The sequence below is a fragment of the Heliconius melpomene genome, chromosome 10 (assembly GCF_056956725.1).
Source record: "Heliconius melpomene rosina isolate 202511_hmr_F chromosome 10, ASM5695672v1, whole genome shotgun sequence".
Taxonomy (NCBI): domain Eukaryota; kingdom Metazoa; phylum Arthropoda; class Insecta; order Lepidoptera; family Nymphalidae; genus Heliconius; species Heliconius melpomene.
Genome location: NC_140398.1, coordinates 13,559,487 through 13,577,554, shown reverse-complemented (window position 1 = coordinate 13,577,554; position 18,068 = coordinate 13,559,487). Strand labels below are relative to the sequence as shown.

At 32.7% G+C, this 18,068-nt stretch overlaps 1 protein-coding gene across 3 annotated transcripts in view; it reads right to left on the bottom strand.

Moving 5' to 3' along the window:
- LOC146535772 (uncharacterized) overlaps positions 1 to 17,965 on the bottom strand; it is a 20,189-nt gene extending 2,224 nt beyond the window's left edge. Inside the window, exons 1-35 of one of the 3 annotated variants that reach the window (XM_085191503.1) lie at positions 16,418 to 17,965; positions 13,778 to 13,887; positions 13,027 to 13,185; positions 12,584 to 12,684; positions 11,662 to 11,820; positions 11,421 to 11,579; positions 11,008 to 11,262; positions 10,627 to 10,790; positions 10,399 to 10,552; positions 9,935 to 10,117; positions 9,490 to 9,618; positions 8,185 to 8,941; positions 7,356 to 7,483; positions 7,071 to 7,250; positions 6,844 to 6,968; positions 6,608 to 6,755; positions 6,033 to 6,269; positions 5,805 to 5,958; positions 5,387 to 5,710; positions 5,122 to 5,282; positions 4,899 to 5,024; positions 4,262 to 4,486; positions 3,631 to 3,948; positions 3,272 to 3,443; positions 3,068 to 3,194; positions 2,866 to 2,980; positions 2,625 to 2,783; positions 2,166 to 2,513; positions 1,870 to 2,034; positions 1,289 to 1,444; positions 1,080 to 1,178; positions 808 to 960; positions 552 to 686; positions 253 to 416; positions 2 to 119 (exon numbers count right to left, since the gene is read on the bottom strand). In XM_085191503.1, coding sequence (XP_085047629.1) covers positions 2 to 119; positions 253 to 416; positions 552 to 686; positions 808 to 960; positions 1,080 to 1,178; positions 1,289 to 1,444; positions 1,870 to 2,034; positions 2,166 to 2,513; positions 2,625 to 2,783; positions 2,866 to 2,980; positions 3,068 to 3,194; positions 3,272 to 3,443; positions 3,631 to 3,948; positions 4,262 to 4,486; positions 4,899 to 5,024; positions 5,122 to 5,282; positions 5,387 to 5,710; positions 5,805 to 5,958; positions 6,033 to 6,269; positions 6,608 to 6,755; positions 6,844 to 6,968; positions 7,071 to 7,250; positions 7,356 to 7,483; positions 8,185 to 8,941; positions 9,490 to 9,618; positions 9,935 to 10,117; positions 10,399 to 10,552; positions 10,627 to 10,790; positions 11,008 to 11,262; positions 11,421 to 11,579; positions 11,662 to 11,820; positions 12,584 to 12,684; positions 13,027 to 13,185; positions 13,778 to 13,887; positions 16,418 to 16,605 — 6,555 coding nt within the window. In that variant the 5' untranslated portion in view covers positions 16,606 to 17,965. Of the gene's footprint in view, position 1; positions 120 to 252; positions 417 to 551; positions 687 to 807; positions 961 to 1,079; positions 1,179 to 1,288; positions 1,445 to 1,869; positions 2,035 to 2,165; positions 2,514 to 2,624; positions 2,784 to 2,865; positions 2,981 to 3,067; positions 3,195 to 3,271; positions 3,444 to 3,630; positions 3,949 to 4,261; positions 4,487 to 4,898; positions 5,025 to 5,121; positions 5,283 to 5,386; positions 5,711 to 5,804; positions 5,959 to 6,032; positions 6,270 to 6,607; positions 6,756 to 6,843; positions 6,969 to 7,070; positions 7,251 to 7,355; positions 7,484 to 7,951; positions 8,043 to 8,184; positions 8,942 to 9,489; positions 9,619 to 9,934; positions 10,118 to 10,398; positions 10,553 to 10,626; positions 10,791 to 11,007; positions 11,263 to 11,420; positions 11,580 to 11,661; positions 11,821 to 12,583; positions 12,685 to 13,026; positions 13,186 to 13,777; positions 13,888 to 16,417 lie in introns of all 3 variants that reach the window. The other 2 variants (XM_085191505.1, XM_085191504.1) reach the window with 2 other exon arrangements.
- Between the last annotated feature and the right edge of the window lie 103 nt (positions 17,966 to 18,068).

The following is an 18,068-nucleotide window of genomic DNA, read 5'->3' as shown; positions in this document are numbered from 1 at the left end:
CCTGTTCTTTAGTGGTTTGTTCCAAAGATACTGAACGTTTTTTAAGTGATGGAGCACGTGAGGGAGTCCTGGAGACCGGTGTGACTGATAGTGTGTCACGTGGTTCAGTTGACATCGCTCTGTGGTAAAAACATACGTAATATGATAAATTCAATTTTATATAAATAAAATCATAGCAAATTATTTCTATAGTATTAGTATTATTATTATTCAGTGGCAACTTTTTAGGTTTATTAGCCATTTAAACGCTACCGTCTAGCAGTAGTGGCCTGCTGGCGCCGCTGCCGCTCTGCGATGCGCGAGGCGCGCAGCTCGTCAGTGAGGCGCCGCAGGCGCGCGGCCGTGCCGGCGGCGTCGCTAGCCGCGCGCGCCTCCGCGCTCTCCGGCGTAGCCGACCGCGACCGGGACTTGGACGACTGTAATTCAACCACTCATTGTAAAGTTGCAAATATTAATTAGGTATGTTTATATTTTTTCTATAACATATAGGTATATTATAGTGATGTTAACTGTGTAAAAATATTTGTAAATAGATACATCAAATAAGTTACCCTATTTCTCCTTGGAGGTGTAGGAGTCATCAAAGTTTTTTCAGGCTTGACAGAAGGTTCACGGAACAAATCAGGGCTCTGCTTCATAAGGTCGTCTATTGTTTCTACGAGTTGCGTTATTACTCGGTCGTCTTCCTGCAATTATAATTATAAAACATTCAATGATTTTTTCATAGTTTTAATATACCACTAGGCAATGATTTTTTTATTACGATATTTATTTGTAATTTTTATTAGTTGTTACATGTTAAAGTACCTGCTGAGCTCGTTTCAGAGATGCAACAAGTAGTTTGTTCTGGTCACGGTCTCGGTCGTGGCGTTCTTTATCACGTCGCAGCTTCTCATTAGCCGTCCGTAACTTTGCATGCGCGTCTCGCAGCTCTAACAGATCACATTGCAGTTCGGATACCTAAAAAATATTATTGTTATATTAAATTCCTTTTACGTTAACAATTATTACATATAATATCAACTTTTCCATGATCAGAACATATTATTTTTTCGACCTCAACACATTGTAATAATTACCTTTTTCTTTGCCTCTTCTGTTTCCTCTTCCGTAGTTCTCTTTAATTGTTCTATTCTCCTCTTCATATCTAACCTTTCTTTTTCTCGTTCTCTTTCCAACTGTACATAAAATATGTAGTGTCAAAAAAGCATAAGTAAATGCTGAAAATTGTATTAATTTAGATGTACACTATTTAGTATACCAGAATGCAGTTTTCAAATATATATACCTCGAATAGTGTTTGCCTAAGGTCTCTGGCTAACGTGGACGTTTCATGCAGTAACCTTTGCTGTTCGTCGCGCTCTTTGTGCCAAGCCAGCTCCATACGGGTCGCCAAACCAGCTACTCTTGCCCTACCGGATGACAATAGCCTCTCTTCCTCGTACTATAATAGAAAATATGTATATCTAAGTTTCATTTCGCATATAGGAGGACAGACAGAGGAAACTAAGTGTTACAACATTCCATTTTTCACTTTCCGCCCAATTTTCGAGATTGCGTGATAAGTTGTTACCAGAGCGAGGAAAATAAACAATTCTTTCCCCCGATAGACAGTCGAACCCGCAATCGTCGTCGCGTTTGATGTCAGACATTGTGATAGTGTGCCCTCCTTATTTGTCTTTGCTTTGACAATATTTTTTAATATAATTATATAAAGTTTCCCCATTTTCAATATTGTTTACCAAAATAAGATAAAATTTGTTTAAACTTTAATAATTTTATAATTTCAATTCACAATTTATGGTATGTAACCTAGTAAAATTAGATGCACTGATTTATGTTTTCAATTTTATTATAAAAAAAACATACTTCGTTTAACCGTGATTGCATTTCAGCCAAGCGTACTTCGGCAGAGGAACGCTCACTAACGAGCTCGGTATTAAGCTTTGACGAAAGAAGGCGAGCTTCGCATAACTCGTCCTCAGTGCAGGCCAACTGCTGTTCCAGAATTGCCACTTTATTACGATATTCTTCCTGAAATAGTAAAACTTATTTAATTTTTTAAAAAATATTTATTGTTATTTTTAATGAAGAAGATGTTATTTTTTTCTCTTTGTTGAAGATGCGATATGTATAATATACATATGTTGTTAGTATATCCGTACCTCGTCCGTGCTAGATATTGAATTACGTTGAGCTCTTTTGTCGCCGTTCTTCACATCTGCAGCTGCTTTCTGAGCTGAATCTAGCATTTGTTTGTAATTGTCACGTTCTCTTCTAAATCTCGACACTTGATTATGCAACGACTTAAGTTCATCGCGCATTGTGTTCATTTGTGCTTCGTAGCGTGCTTTAGTCTCAGCAATTTCATTCTTTCTTGCTTTCTCTGCTTGTTCTAGACGAGCGTTGAGCGCTCCCAGCTCTCGTTCTAATTCGGCATTATCTGATTTTAAAGTCCTTTGTACTTTTGTCACTTTTTCGTAATCTTCAAGTTTCCTTTTAGCTTCCTCCAACTGCAATTTGTATTAGTTCAATATTTTATATTATATTAGCAAGCATCATTATTATAATATAGCAATTAAAGAAAATCGGTACTTTATCGTATTACATTTGTTAATACGTACTTCTTTCTTAGTGGCGTCATTGTGGTGTGATAAAACATCATGTGTATCTTTGGCAGAGCGAAGTTCACGTTCACGTTGTTCAAGTTTTGCTGTTAGTCTTGCGCGTTCCACTTCCCAACCACCACCACATAATCTCTCTTGTAAAGATGAAATCTCTTTCTAAAAATATACAAAAACCATTAATAAATTTTACTAATGTCGTGTTACGTGTTGTAATTCAATTTATTTTTTTCTGTTATACCTGAAAATCAGATTTTTCTTTATTCCATTCTGTCAGTTGTTTTTCATAAGTATCTTGTATTGTCTTCAATTCTTCTATAGTATTGTTCAGTTGTTTTTGTGCTAGTGATAACTCGCTGTAAAAACACAAAATTAATTGCAATCGTTAAATTAAAATATACTTGTTATAATGATTCATCTTTGGGATATATGACAATACATACCCTTGAGCTTTTTCTTTTTCAACAGTGAGGCGTGCTTTTGTAACGACGTGTTCTTCTTCCAACATTTCGTATTTACCAGTCAATTCTTCGTATTCAGCTTTTTCAACTGCCAGTGAATGTTCTAATTCTAGAAGAATAAATAGCATGACTTATAATTTACATTCACAATTAACATAATATTTGTTACTTAAAAGGATTACATACTTTTGACTGATTCTTCATATTCTTGTTTAAGTTCTGATAATCTCTTTGCGCCTGCCCCAGTATTTTGTTCTAAAATTTTTAATTTACCTTTAAGTGTTGCCAATTCTGCTTCTTTATTTTTGATATCTTTGTCATGATTAGCTCGCATACGATCAACTTTTTTTCTTTCTGCCTATTTGGAAACAATAGATAATTTTTAATACTTATTTTAAAATAATACTAATTTTAACTGGATTATATAGATGTAAATATGCTCATAACTATTAAACATAACTACATATTATTTATTGAATTATAATATAGTTCTTTACATGTTAAATATTGTGTATTAACAATCGATTTAACAATTTGTTACTTACTTGCAAATCACTATCAAGTTCCGAAGCTTTATATTCCCAGTAGTTAGCTTCTTTTTTCTCAGATTGCAATTTACTTTCAAGTTCATTCTTTTCTGATTCAAATTTAGCAATACTGGACTTCAGATTAGCTACTTCTGCTTTTAAGGTTGATAAATCTTTTTCAGTAGTATTTAGTTCAGTTCTAGCTGTAGACAATTCCTTTTCTTTTTCTTTAAGATCTTTGGAAGCCTTAGCAAACTTTTCTTTCAACTGTGCCATTTCTACGTTCGATAGTGCTTCATCGTACTTTTGGTTAGAAGTTTCCCTTAACGCATCCTCCTTAAATTTAAATAACAAAAATTAGATATTTTTTAACTAGTAACATTTTATAAATCTGAAAAGGTATAAAATATTTATGATGGAATATATAAAATAAGAAACAAAAACAATGTAAAGACAAAAAAAGAAACTGATCATTTAATATATCAAAACTACTAGGATTGAAGGGTCATGCATGTTGATCTAAATAGAAATTCAAAATAAAACATCTCGTAGCTTTGTTGCAAATAGCGCAATACGAGAAGTGACAACGGGTGGGGCTTAGCGATATAATTTCATGCTATTGGGACTGGGGATTCAAATCAGAAAATACCAGTTGTTTTATATGAATATCTTTTGCCGATATACTGGATTCCAAATTTGTTATTTTATTCTCATATTCTAATTTCAATTCTTTCATATCAGTTTCTAAATTAATTAATTTACTCTCAGTTTTAAATAATTTTGTTTGGATTTCATCTTTTTCTGTTGTAAGATCAACAGATATTCTTCTTTTAGCTGTTGCTAGTGCTTCTGATTGTTCTTTTTCTTCTGATAGCTAATATGTAAGAAAATAATTATTAATTATTACATTTTGAAGCTAAACTACTTGCTGTATTGTAATATGATGGAAAGTAACAAAATTTAAATAATGTATATAAATTGGTAAGCTCTTTTCTAAAACTTCCGGAACCCGTTCTACACAGAAAAATATTCCAAAATCAAACAATTTTTTAAAAAAAGACACAATCGAAGATTTCGTATTGAGTAATTTAAATTTTTAATTTGTTTCGAAAATTAACCATTTTTATCATTTTTTTTGTATAATAATGAGTTCACTTTCTTATGTACGTTTTTGTACCATTATATTTTAATTTATTAGGAAAAAAGAATGTAATATTTGGAACAACACAATTTTTTTGCGAACTAATTTTAAGTGCATTTTTGTCAGAATAAAATATAAGTTTTACCTCTTTTTCTAATTTTGCTACACGATCCTTACGAGTAGTTAATAATTTATCTGTTCGCTTGCATTTATCTTCAGCTTCTTTTAATTTTTTCTCAAATTCAATTAATTTCTTAGCCTTATCTCCGACCTGAAATACAGTGAATATGGTACGTACAATACAATATAAATACTGTTACATGCTCGTATATTTTTAAAGAAATAATATAATTATATTCTAGTCATACCTCTTTGAGCAATTTATTTTTGTCTTGTTCTAACTTATTAATATTTTCTATTTGTTTTTTCAATTTGTCTATTTCTTTATCCTTAGAGTCCATCTCTTTTTTTAAATCTTCAATTTTTTTCATGCAGTCAGACATAGCAGTTTGTTGTGTACAATTTTTTTCTGTAAAAAAGTAAATTAGTAAAAAAAGTCATTACAGTCAAATATAAATACACACTATCAAAACAAAAGTATGTATTAAATAGTATAATTTAAAATTGTCTTACTAATGTCAGAATTAAGCTTAGCGATTTGAGATTCTAAATTTTTCTTTTCTTCTTTGAGTGTTTTACATTCGCTTATTACATTATTACTATCTGTTTCCAATGTTTTGCACTTATCTATTATTGTTTTCTTTTCAGTTTCTAGTTTGCCGTTCATATCTTTTAATTTAGCTATTTCACTTTGTAAACGATTTTTCTCGTTAGTAAAATCAGTCTCAGTTTTAGTTAATTTAGACTTTGCATTTTCAACATCTTTTTCTAACTGTCCTTTAGATTTTATTTCTTGAGATGTTACTCCAGCATTCTTCATTATAACAAACATTTCACCTGTTAAAAATATAAAATATTTTAAAAGCTTTAAACACATGTGCCTTAGTTTAAATGAGTATAATTTATATCGTTAATTAGTTATTTAATTTACCAATCTCATTTTCTAGATCTTCTACCATCTTTTTCATCTGTAGCTTAGTTGTTATGTCAGTCAATTTTTTTGGTACCCTAGGCTTAAACGATTTAATAGCATCTTCTTTTAATTCTTTTAAAGTTGTTTGTAACTTGACCTTTTCTTTTTCCACCTGAATAGCCAAAAGTATAATTTGTTTATAAATAGTAAAAACTATTTTCTTGTAAAGTCAACTGATTTATTTACCTTATTAAGATTTAATTTTAATTTATCCAATTCTTCTTGTTTTAGTTTAAGAACATCTGAATCTTTTTTAGTTAATTCACCGAAGCGAACTTTCTTCTCAGACTTTTCTTCTTTAGTATTTTCTAAGTCTTTAATTTTTGCTAATGCATCTTTCAGTTCTATTTCTAATTGGGTTATTTTGGAGGTATTGAGCTCTAAGGATTTATCAGTCTTTAATGTTTTTGCATTCTTCAATAACTACAAATAATAATGAATTAAATAAAATATTGTTTATATTTGTCACAAGAAACTAGCTTAGACATTCAATTAAGACATAATCAGTATGCTAAGCCAACTAGCGATTTCAATGATATTATATAAGCAAATAACTTCAAAGACAATCAATATTTGTTTCGATAAGTGGTCTTTAAAAATAACATTGTTTTTGGGGTCTATTGTCTCTTATCGATTTATAAAGTTCATTAGGGTATCATAGTAAATCAAATTCAGGCAGTTACTTAGACGATCAATTAATAAAGACAACAGGCTGTTCATTGGCTCAAGGAGAATTACACTACAATGTGAGCGCATTATACCTGAAGTTTTTTGTTTTCCGCTTGTAATTTCTCATTATCGGATTCCAAGCTTTGTGTTTTTGCTCTTAAAACGCTAGCTTCTTGCTCTATGACTTGAAGTTGGCGTTTTAAGTCTACATTTTGTTGATCACTTGTGGCATCTAAAGACCTGAGATATTTAATAAAAAAATTAAAAGGTTTAGTAAATATCTAAATATATTGTGTACATATAATATATGGATACTCGTTACACTGACTTGCTCTTTATTAGTGAAGCTTTAGGTTTCTTCTGTGTGAGGCTTAGCTCCGCGTGTAATCTTTCGCAATCTCTTTCCTTTTCTATTAATTTCTTTCTTAATTCAGCAATTTCATCTTCAAGAACCTGTTTTGAAGAAGTCATATTAATTGTCATAGAAACACTATTTCAGGAGGCACTAGTCTTAACGAAGTCATGTGCTAAACTATGTATAGCAAGTTTATTTACTTTAACTTTTTCTTCTGCCAAGTTTCCTTTTGGTGTCGTTCTTCGCAAAGTTACAGTTGATATAGTATTTGGTTTTGTTTTAGTAAGAGCAATTTTATCTGTTAATTCTTTAACTTGTTTCTTTAAAGATTCTCTATCTTGTTCTAAATCTTCCACTTTCTTTCTTAATACAGCTGCTTCCTAGAAGTTAAGGAGACATTGTAACATAATTAGAACCTGTGTCATAAATCATTTATGTATTGCACATAACACATATATATTTTAAATAATATTAGCGTTCTTAACCTGTTCATTAAGTTCTAGTAAAATTCTTAGCTCAGCTGGATCTTCTTCATCTGAAATACCTTCATCCTTTTCATTAGGAGCTTCGATAGCCAAACGGTTTGCGGGGGGAGAAGGTGATAGTTTTCGGCCTGTGACAGTATGTATATATTATAGAAAAGGATTGTTAATCTAAAATGGTACAAGAATTATTTATATATATTTTAGTAAAGTGCAATGATAGTGTTACATAGGTATGATTAAAAATAAATGTTAGGACAAATTAGTTATTTTATAAATTGAAAAATAAATGCAAACATAGGCTATTAACATTTAAATTGTATTCAGGTCTAAAACTGAACTGTAGAAAATGGCTACCTCAGTAAAATACGCCGGTATTGATTGCACTTGCTACGTAGACTTAAAGGAAGTCCCTATAGGCGAAAGCGTGTTAGTAACAACGTCGAAGAATTGCAGGTCCATAAGAATAGGTATCCTGTAGGCAGTTAAGGGTTACAATTATGGTAATGATTTAATATTAGATAGGTGATGCAAAGAGGAACATTTAACTGGGATTGCGGATACACAAACTGAGAATTCTCAATTATAATTTGACGTACTTCTGGCCTTGGTAGCCATTTTCTTCAGCTGTAGAAGTAAGGACTCATTGTCATCCTCAACTCTTGATGCAGTTTTACGCAAGTTATTTGCCTGAAAATATTCGTTAGTTTATTAATAACTAATGATGAAATACAATTTCTAAGCTAAAACGAAGAGGTTTTGGTTATTGTTACATACAGAAACAACTTCTAAGAACATTCGTTATGGTTTCATTAAAATTACAAATATATACCTACAAGAGGGACCCTTGCTGCCAACGGGTTGAATAAAGCAAAAGGAAATTGTATCCTACTTATTGAGCACGATGCATTTTTATCAGACGATAAAGGCGGACTGACAGATTTTTCTCTAGATTTTTCAGACGTATTTATATTATATATAGAAACTTTTTTATCGAAATCAGTTTCAGCAAATATTTCAGTCAATGTATTTTTATCATCACAGATTGTTTCGTCTGTTTGAGTTTGCAAAGAGTTCGAGGTAATCGTTTGAAGAGATATATCACAAAAGTTTTTAGGTGATGTTTGCACAGCAGTGCTAGCGATCTTTAATTTTTCAGTTTGCGAATGCGAGTTACTTTGTAAGTTTTCTGTTTGAATATATTTGTTTTTCATAAAAACATTATCTGTTTGGCTATACATATCTAACGTAGATATATCAATTTGTAAGCAAGAGTCTAGCGTTACTTTTCTAGTATCATTTGCTACGTCATGACACAATATAATATCAGTTTGACAACCAACAGAAAAGTAATTAACTATGTCTTGTGGAATTTGAACAGTTTTATTTACGCCAACGCTTAAGTTACTGATATCTAAGGAGGATAATTTATTTTCTAAGCTATACTGCATTTCGAGAATTCGTTTAACATGTAAATTTTCATCTTCATTGGCAGCAAGGCTGGAAGCAAGGTGAAGCGATGTAGGCTGAGGACGTTTCGGTGCTAGAGAGCTGTGTTTGCCTCCGAAGCGTTGTCGATATCGACTAGCCTGTTTAGAGATTAAAGCTGAGCTTACAACTTGATAATAATTTGCGTACGTAAATAGAACGATAGATTTATTTATGAAGACAGAAAGTCTGTTGACTCATATACATATTGGCAACGGGCCAATTGATTGTGGCTTAAGCTAAGCTATTAAAGAATTACTCCAAATAAAATTAAAGTATTAAATTAGGTGATTGTTACACAGCGGAAAAGTAATGTAAATTTAGTGTGTAAAATGAAATATTTCTGTAAAATGAAGTCATTATTCTTAATTAAATATAATTTAGTATTGAAATAGCTAACATTCTTTAAATATTTTTAATTTTTTACTAAAACTGATAATGCCATGAATTAATAACATGCTGAAATACCCATACAACTTAGATTCTTACGTAATATAATTCAAATGTGACAACAAAATAATAATATGCTTTTATTTTATTAGTTTTTTTTATTCTATTAGTTCGTTCTCGTTTTATAATTTAATTTTATAAAACTGAAACTATATGTATTTAAATAATAAAACCACGGCAAATAAAGTCGTCATCATACCTCTTCTTCTGCATTGCGTAATTGCTCCCTTAAATCAGCTTCACGTTCTAGTGAATCTTGCAAATCCCGTAACAATTGGGCAGGGTCTTCTTGGCTGCCACCGCGCGTGAGCGATGACCGCGACACTTTCTAATGATGGCAATTTGAATGAAAATTTAATAACCCTTTCTTAGCAGCCGGGAAAAATGTATATGCAACTTTTTCTTTTATTTTATTTATTTCGTATACTCTGCCAAAATATAGGCAGAGAACGCTTCTTTTTTAACATTAAATTTTTTTAACAAAAAAAAATTATTGACAATCAAGTTTCAGTAAACGCCTAAATAAATCATAACTCGATGAGATCGAACATCATCATCGCGTTCACAGACACGTGGTTTAACTATATGTATACCTAAAAGATATAAAAACAATTCAAAAGATATATTCGTAGTAATTATCTTACTCCATCCGTCAACTGGGTCTGCTTCTTGACATTGGCCGGTGCACCTGACGCAGCAGACAATTTTGTGTTTGCTTCAGACAACTCCCTCTGTAAGCGCAGCGCTACTTCGTTAGAACGTGCAACTTCTTGCTCGAGTTCCTTTATCCGGTTCTCACGCTGCAGACCCTCAGCCCCACCTACTATCTAAATTAAAATTGTTTTTAGCTTCACGCTGTATCCCGTATATAGATGAGTAGGCAGAGTAAGCCTAGAGAAATATTAGAAGAAGAAAATTCACTAAGAAGTGAATCTAACCCAAAATTATCGAGTTTTAGTCAATATTGTCTAACTGTGCCATAATGGTTTTAATAATTTACGTACATTTTGCAATTATAATTGATTAAAATGTCAGTTTAAATGTCAATGAAAAATTTAATAATTGAAAAATTTAAAAATTTATTAATGCACATAATACGCAAACTCACTTCCAACAGTTTTTTCTCCTGATCAAGTTTCTCTTGTTCAAGCTGTTGGTTTTTACGCTCAGTTTTCTTTAATTTAAAAGATAATACTCTGCAGTTCTTGATAGTCTGCTCTAGTTCTCTTCTTAAAGAAGAGTACTCATCTGCCTGGTCTTCCCTGAAAGTTTTATTTTTTATATAGCAGGTATTGATTTCAGTCACATTTAAAAAAATATATAACAGTTAATTAACCTGAAGTTATCCTGCATTTCTTCTATTTCCTCCTCAAGATCTCTTAGCTCTTTTTTCATATCTTCATTTTCATCCATTAATTCTTCACAAAGAGTTTCGGCTGCTAATAATTTTGATCGTAATTGTTCTATTTGACGTGTTTGTGCTTCAACTGATGGTCGTGACTATAACCAAAATATCATCATCATTATCATATAGTAATGTCAAAAATAAATAAATTAATTAAATCAGAATCAGCTTCACGCTGTATCCCGCATACAGCAGGGTAGGCAGAGGGAACCTAGTATTAATACACTCCGTTTTCCCCACTTAATAAGTAAGCAATACACAAGTTAACTTATGAATAGTTTCTATCAAATAATCAGACAGAAAGACCCTTACTTCAAGGTCTGCTTCTATTTCTCTAATTCTTAAGTTAAGATGTTTCTTCTCATCTTTTAAATCTTCATTTTGTGCAGTGAGATCATTCACTTTCTGCTGCAGTTTAAGAACTTCTGAAGATCTTCCACTTGAATACTTGTTTGTTGTATCAATATTTGCCAAACGTCTTAGTAAAATATCACTCTTTTCTTTTTCTACTCGTTCACATCGTTTTCGAAGTAGATCATTTTCTTGTTTTAAATTATCTATTTGGTCCTGAAAATTAAATTATTATTTATTAATTGTAAAATGTTAATTATTTATTTTTTTGTTGCACTACTTATTTATGTCAAAGAGAGGAATTAAGAGGCAACATATTGGAATAGGCAACGCTGTGTGTTTCTTTACTCACATAATATCTGCTTTTAACATACCTGATAGTCTTTAATATTTGGATCTATAAGAGTAGTTTCTGTATCAGTGGTAACAGTGCCAGCATAGCTTCCTTCATCATCTGATGTTTCTTCTTTCTCGCGAGTAGGGCCACCGCGCATGGGGGGTTTGGATATGGTACTATTACGGGTGCTCTTCACCTTGATAAATAATTTAAAATATAATAGTAAGAAAATATATTATAAGTTAACATTAGTAAATATCACAGAATAGCTAACTTACTTGCATCATGAAGTTCACGTCCTCTTTGATATAACTTTTTTCTTCTTTATGACGGACCGGCTTTTCTTCTTCTTTATTTTTTGATGTACTTCTTCTTTCCCTCTCTTTTTCTACGCTTGATTCCTTGTCAAAACTATTTTTTGCTTTCATTAATTGCATCTAAAATAAAAACGAAACTGTGTATACTTAGAATATAAGCTGTCTTGTTTGAGAGTCTAATCGTAGGTAGAAGATACTCCAAATTCCAGAGTACCGTACTTCGGTACACTGGACTCTAAGAATTCTAAGAGCTGTTAACATGTATATATACATATACATATATATATGTATACAATACAATAATTCCATTCGATCAGATGCATATGTAAGTGTTATTCTAAATATAGGTAACATTCGATCGTTAATACTGAGCGTAATTTATTTCAATGATAAGACAACTGTATAACAATTATATTAGCTTAAGTATGTTTTAAGAAATACTTAAGAAAGATTTATGAACATATTTTTATATTAATATTTTTATATATATTTATTTTGTTTACAGTAAATAGCGTATGGTATATTAAATAACGTATTTATATAAAGTAAACATAATAATTCATAAAACTACGAATACTAATGTTGCTGTCTATTGCTCTGCCAAATGATCTGATGCGACCTTTCTGCTATTTTCTGCACGGCAACAAAGTTCACAATATAATCCAGAATCGGGTTTGGAGATAATATAGAATTCTATTACTCCACTTAAAGTGATCATGCGTTAAATGAGTTAATTATGTTACTTAGTAAGTATTGGATGAGGACAGGCTGATGATGATGATGTAAGTATTAGGAGAAGGTTTTTGGTTATTCTGAAAATATGGACAGATTCATTTACTTATTTTACTTTTAATATAGGAGGTTACTTGTTAACTTCAGTTACCTTTCGCACTCGTTCTGCCAGCGAGTCATTTTTGTTGATCGTGATTTGCGCAGTGGTAGTCGGTGGTGGAGACGGAGATGGTCGACGCACTGTCACTGTTTCTGAAGATAATGAAAATTATCAATTCTGAAGTTTTTACTCAACACTAGATTCTATTCTTACTTATGGTGTAATAGTTGTATAATAATAGGCTTAAATTAATTATTTCGGATAAAAGTGAGGGACCGAGTGTCTTAACACGAGGCTCCTTCTGCCTACCCTGCTGGGTGCGGTATACATCGCGAAGCTGATTTATTTTAAATATTTTAATAGGCTTTAAAATATTGCTATCAATACACGGGTACAAATAGGTTACGCAAATACATTTACCTACTTGCAAGATTAACTAGTCTTTAGAACTATTATTTAGTTCTAACGTTTAAGTAAAATATAATCTAGGCTACCTGCATTCTGTGACGTATTCTGTCCAGTGTCTATAGACGGTAAAGGTCCAGTGGATCTTCGCTTAGGTAACTTGAGGCTGACTGTGACGGCAGTTGTTGTGTCGCTTTCGTTGGCCCCTAAGTCCGGCGTCGACGTCCACGACAAGGTTTTGCTAAACCCTGTTAATAGTTTTAAGTTACAACATAATAGATTGTTCTGAAAGTAATGCAGTTTTTTCTCGATAGAGGATTTAATTGTAATTTTTCGAACCCAACTTAAGGCCCAACCACCACACTTAAGGCAAATGTAATTATTTGTTATGGTGATATACTTAGAGACTGTCTTTTTTCCCTCGGAGAGAAATTTCTACCTGTCCATGGTCTACTGTCGTTAGTTGGACAACTTAATTAAGCACATCAACAGACAAAATATTTTTTCATATTATTTTCCTGTATGCGGGAAACATTCCGCTTTGCAGCATGTGATGTTGGTTACAATAGGTAAATTAATGTAAGCAAAAAAATATATGTTATTTTGACGCGTTTTCTTGCCTTTCTGAAGGGCAAATAAAGAGTCACTGTATTTTCCTCTTTTAACACAATACTGTTTTAGTTTTTAAATCTTTTCTATATTAATTATTAATTGCCTATAGGACGATACGTTACGAGTACGAATTTCAATATTTACTTTCAGCCAAATGTGTATTTAACATTAAACAACTCATTCATCTACATAACTGACAAACTAAAACTGAAAAACTAAAAAACATACCAGTGGAGAGAACATCTTTCTTGGTAGGCTCTAAAGTGCTGAGATTCGAACTAGAAGCCCAACCTCGTGTTGTCTTCTCCGTTTCTGCACCATTATCTTCGTCACGACCCCTATAAAAAGATTATTGCTTACATTACCATTACCGGTGGTAGCTTTTTGTTCATATGTTCATTCGACGATTCAAAAGTGCTTATAATAATTGCCTATTTTGAATAAAGAATATTTCCAATTTGAATTTGAATTTTGAATTTGAATTATATTTTTTATATCTTTACACTGTATCCTGTACATATTAAGTTAGGGGAACTTGGGAAGCTCATGTTAAAACACTCCGTCACCACTAAACTACCGTTCCCCACATTCTGTGTGCGGGGATATAGCGTAAAACAAACTTAAATTTGTCAACTTTTATATATTATACTTCCCGTTGACCTACAATCCTGAAATTGCATCGAAACCCTCGGTGGGCGAGTCCGACTCACACGCGAATATCAGACAACATATAAAAAAAGTGACTGTGTCATTTATATTGCTTACGAGTAACATATCGATATATTCAAACGCAAGGAGAAATTCAAGAAGGCCGTCGTAGCTCTGGGGTACGAGGGTGTGACTATAACGCTAAGGTCGTGGGTTGTTAAAAATATAGTTTCTATAACGTAACTTATATTAAAATAAATATACATAACCGAAACTATAATTTCGCTAACATCTAAACATTTAAATGAATAGCCTTCTAATTTATGGTTCTAGATCTAGACCGAATTAATTATAATGTCTTAATTTAACCATTAATTATCCAACACTGCGATTTAAATGAGAGTTACCAAATGTTTTAGACACTACAATATTTACATTTTCTGGAATAATCATAATCTTAGAAAGTTTTCGTAAGGATTTTTTTGGATTTGATATACCTATTACAAAACTAACCATCATAAAGTCATTAGAAGCCATTCATGTAAACTAACATTTTAACCCCCCTTGCGGTTTCCGTTTATAACTTTACAAATAACTAATCGTTTTATTAGGTGATTAATCTTTGTAAGTAAATGTCATCTATTCTAGTTTAATGTTATTTAGATCAATATCATGCATATTTTCTGAACAAATGAAATAGAAATAATATTTCACATAATTCCTTTACTGTACCTACTTAAATTGGTTAATCATAAAAAAACCGGTCAAGTGCAAGTCACTCTCAACGACTGAGGATTCCGTATCATTTTCAAAATTGTAGGTCAACTTAAAGTAAAACTTACTTACTTATACAACTTGACAAACTTAAGTTTGCGGGCGTATTGTCAAAATGATCTAGATGTTGGCCACGATAGTTTTTTCCATTGGTTCACTTTTGGTGATAATGACGGTGGCCTAGTTTTTTTAAAACAACAAAATTTAGGTCATTGCTGGAGAAAACTACAAAATTATTATGTTTTTAGTACTAGAAAGGTGTTATAATTGCTACTTGCTATATATTTCAATAATAATTTAAGTACTAATTCTAATAATTTTAATAGGTACCCGCATATATTTATAGGAATTTAACATACCTGTACCGAAGTAGGTAGTTGTGTAAAGTTCACAAAAATATTTTGTTGAAACCATAGCATTTTAAGAAAAATATCTTGAAACACAATTGTTTAATAATTTATTAAGATCTAAACAGATATAAATTTATTCTTAAAGCTAATACAACATATAATTAAAGAAAAATATATACGAAGTAAACTAATTTAAGCCAGTATTGTATCGATAGAGCTATAAAAATTCTCTTACACTAATAATTTTGATAATTATCCTCAAATTGTAATCCTTAACATATAATTAGAAAGATCTTTAACTGCATCTTAGCTTTAATAAATGGAGGATTTCTAAACGCTGACACATTTAATATTGTTTCGTAGTTCATTGCGTCAATCGGTCAGCATTTGTAGGGGAATGCGAATGTTTAGTAATTTGGAATACTGCCATGATCATTTTTATGATTTCAGCACTGTTTTGTTATCTGTTTGTTCATGAATGTTTGAATACGTTTTCAGAATAGTTTTTGTATGTATTAATTTAAGGTATGTAAATGTTTATTATATCAATCTACCTACTACTGAAAAGTTAAATTATACCTAGGAGCATATTAAAAAATAAAACAAAATATGTGAGGCCATCGTTGAACAACGGCGACGAATTGTTCCGAAAGTAAAGAAAAACTCAATTTATCAGCCGTTAAATCGCCGATAATCATATTTTAAATCAGTTACCAATAAACTATAGCAGCTCATTGTATTTATTCAAATGTCTGTTCCTTAAACAATTTTTTAAGTATTGATATAAAGCTAGGTTGCAATTAGTTCTGGAGGCATTGTGTATCGTGTGGCGAAACTCAACGCCACGCCTCGTTACTAGAGCGAGGAAATGGAAAACATGAGCGAATATAATAAAAAATAGTTAATTTATCGGAGACATACAGATATATTTAAATAACCCCCCACTATGGAGATAATTCACGAAAGATTCACGAAATACAACTCGATGATTGACATCATTTGACGTAGGAAAATGTCAGTCAGTCAGTTTTCAAACTGCGTAAGTGCGCTTAAACTTTGAATAAATATTAGCGTTGCCCTTTGCTTCTTAACCCACCGTGATGATGGCGAGTTCCAAGTGGAGAGAGTTGGCGTAGATACTGTAAAGTCGTCTTCTTTTTTCCGCCCACCATGTTCCTTGTAGTCGCGAAAGCAACGTTTGCAGCGTGTGGGCCACCGAACTTGCGGATGGAAGCCCAGCGGGCACATAGGATCGCCCTTCGCCAATGGATACAAATGATGCATCTTTAAAATTCACACTCACTACTATAAAATGCAATTCACAAATGTCAACGATTCCACCCTAAATGCCAATATTACGACGTCAATTTCAACACACATCAGCTCATCATTATCATAAATTTAGTCCGAAAAGGCCAATATTGTGCGCGTTAAGCACACTATCCGGTATTGTTTATGGAATGAGTTTACGGTTCTACGCTATAAATAATAATTCATGAAACTAGCAACGTGACCAAGAAGCTCGTAAGTGTGCACCGCACGCCGGCCATAAAAATATCTTGCTGGTCTGTTCGGACCGGGCGACCTACTTCGATAATCGACAAAAGCTACAGGGTAAACGAAGCACGAAAAGTTTACAGTCTCTTAAATAATCTGTTTTACGAGTAAAATAAGATAACGGAACCGTCGCGGGCGTAAAATTATAATGGGTATTTAGCGGATGCACTGGAGGCGGGATGATCGTTCGCGCGGCGCAGGCGGCAGTCGGGGCGGCACTCCGGGGACTGGCGGAGGCGCGGGCACCTTGCCAAAGCTCGCCCGCGCTACTTCTCCTCTATTAACACTCGTATATACCACTTCCCCGGGGTACAGGTGCAGATCGATCGTATCCGTCTACCGTCGTCATAATTCGCGATCAGTGTTTTTAAAACTATACAATACACCACATAATATAAATAGGCAGTTTGGTTGACTTGAAGAATTGCAATATATTACGTTCAGTAATTATTAATAGCTACATCAACTTAATTCTTCGATACACAGGCAAGCCAAATATTAAGTCGTATTTTGCTTCAAGTATGTGAGAGTACGAACGCCCGCGCATGTGTTCCCGGTCTAATTCTTAATAAAAATAAAACTAACGCCAATCAAATGCTCCTTGGAGCTCACTCGTGGGCCGACGGCCACTTTCGTACAATAATTGACCTATTCTTGATTGTTTCTGCCGAAATAGATATGAATAGCCACTTTAATATTTAAATACCGTCACAATACATTAACACGTCACGTCTTCGTGAATGACCGTCGACGTCAACACTTGTGGAAATGAAAATTTCTGTTAATAATTTTTGCAATGTAGGTACAGTATATACATTATACAGCCAACAGAGACTCCTTCTGATAATATTTACATAGACCGTTGCCAACAGTTACACCCACGGATTATCATTCCTTCGATTTATTTAGAAACTAATATGCAAATGTGCATTTACAATCAAATAATAAACTATATAAAATCAAAGCCGTCGCGTCGTGGCGCAGGCCCGGACGTGCGACTGTAAACGTGACGCATGTGGATTTGATTTCAACTCGAGGAATTAAAATATTTAATATTTTCATTTCCTCTCTCTGGTAAGGTGGCAAAGTGCGGTGCCGAGTTCCGTCACTCAACACGTAATGCCTCGGAAAGTGGGAAACGGAAGTGCTAAAAAACCCTTCTCTACCAGCCAACCTTGTGTGGCAAATAA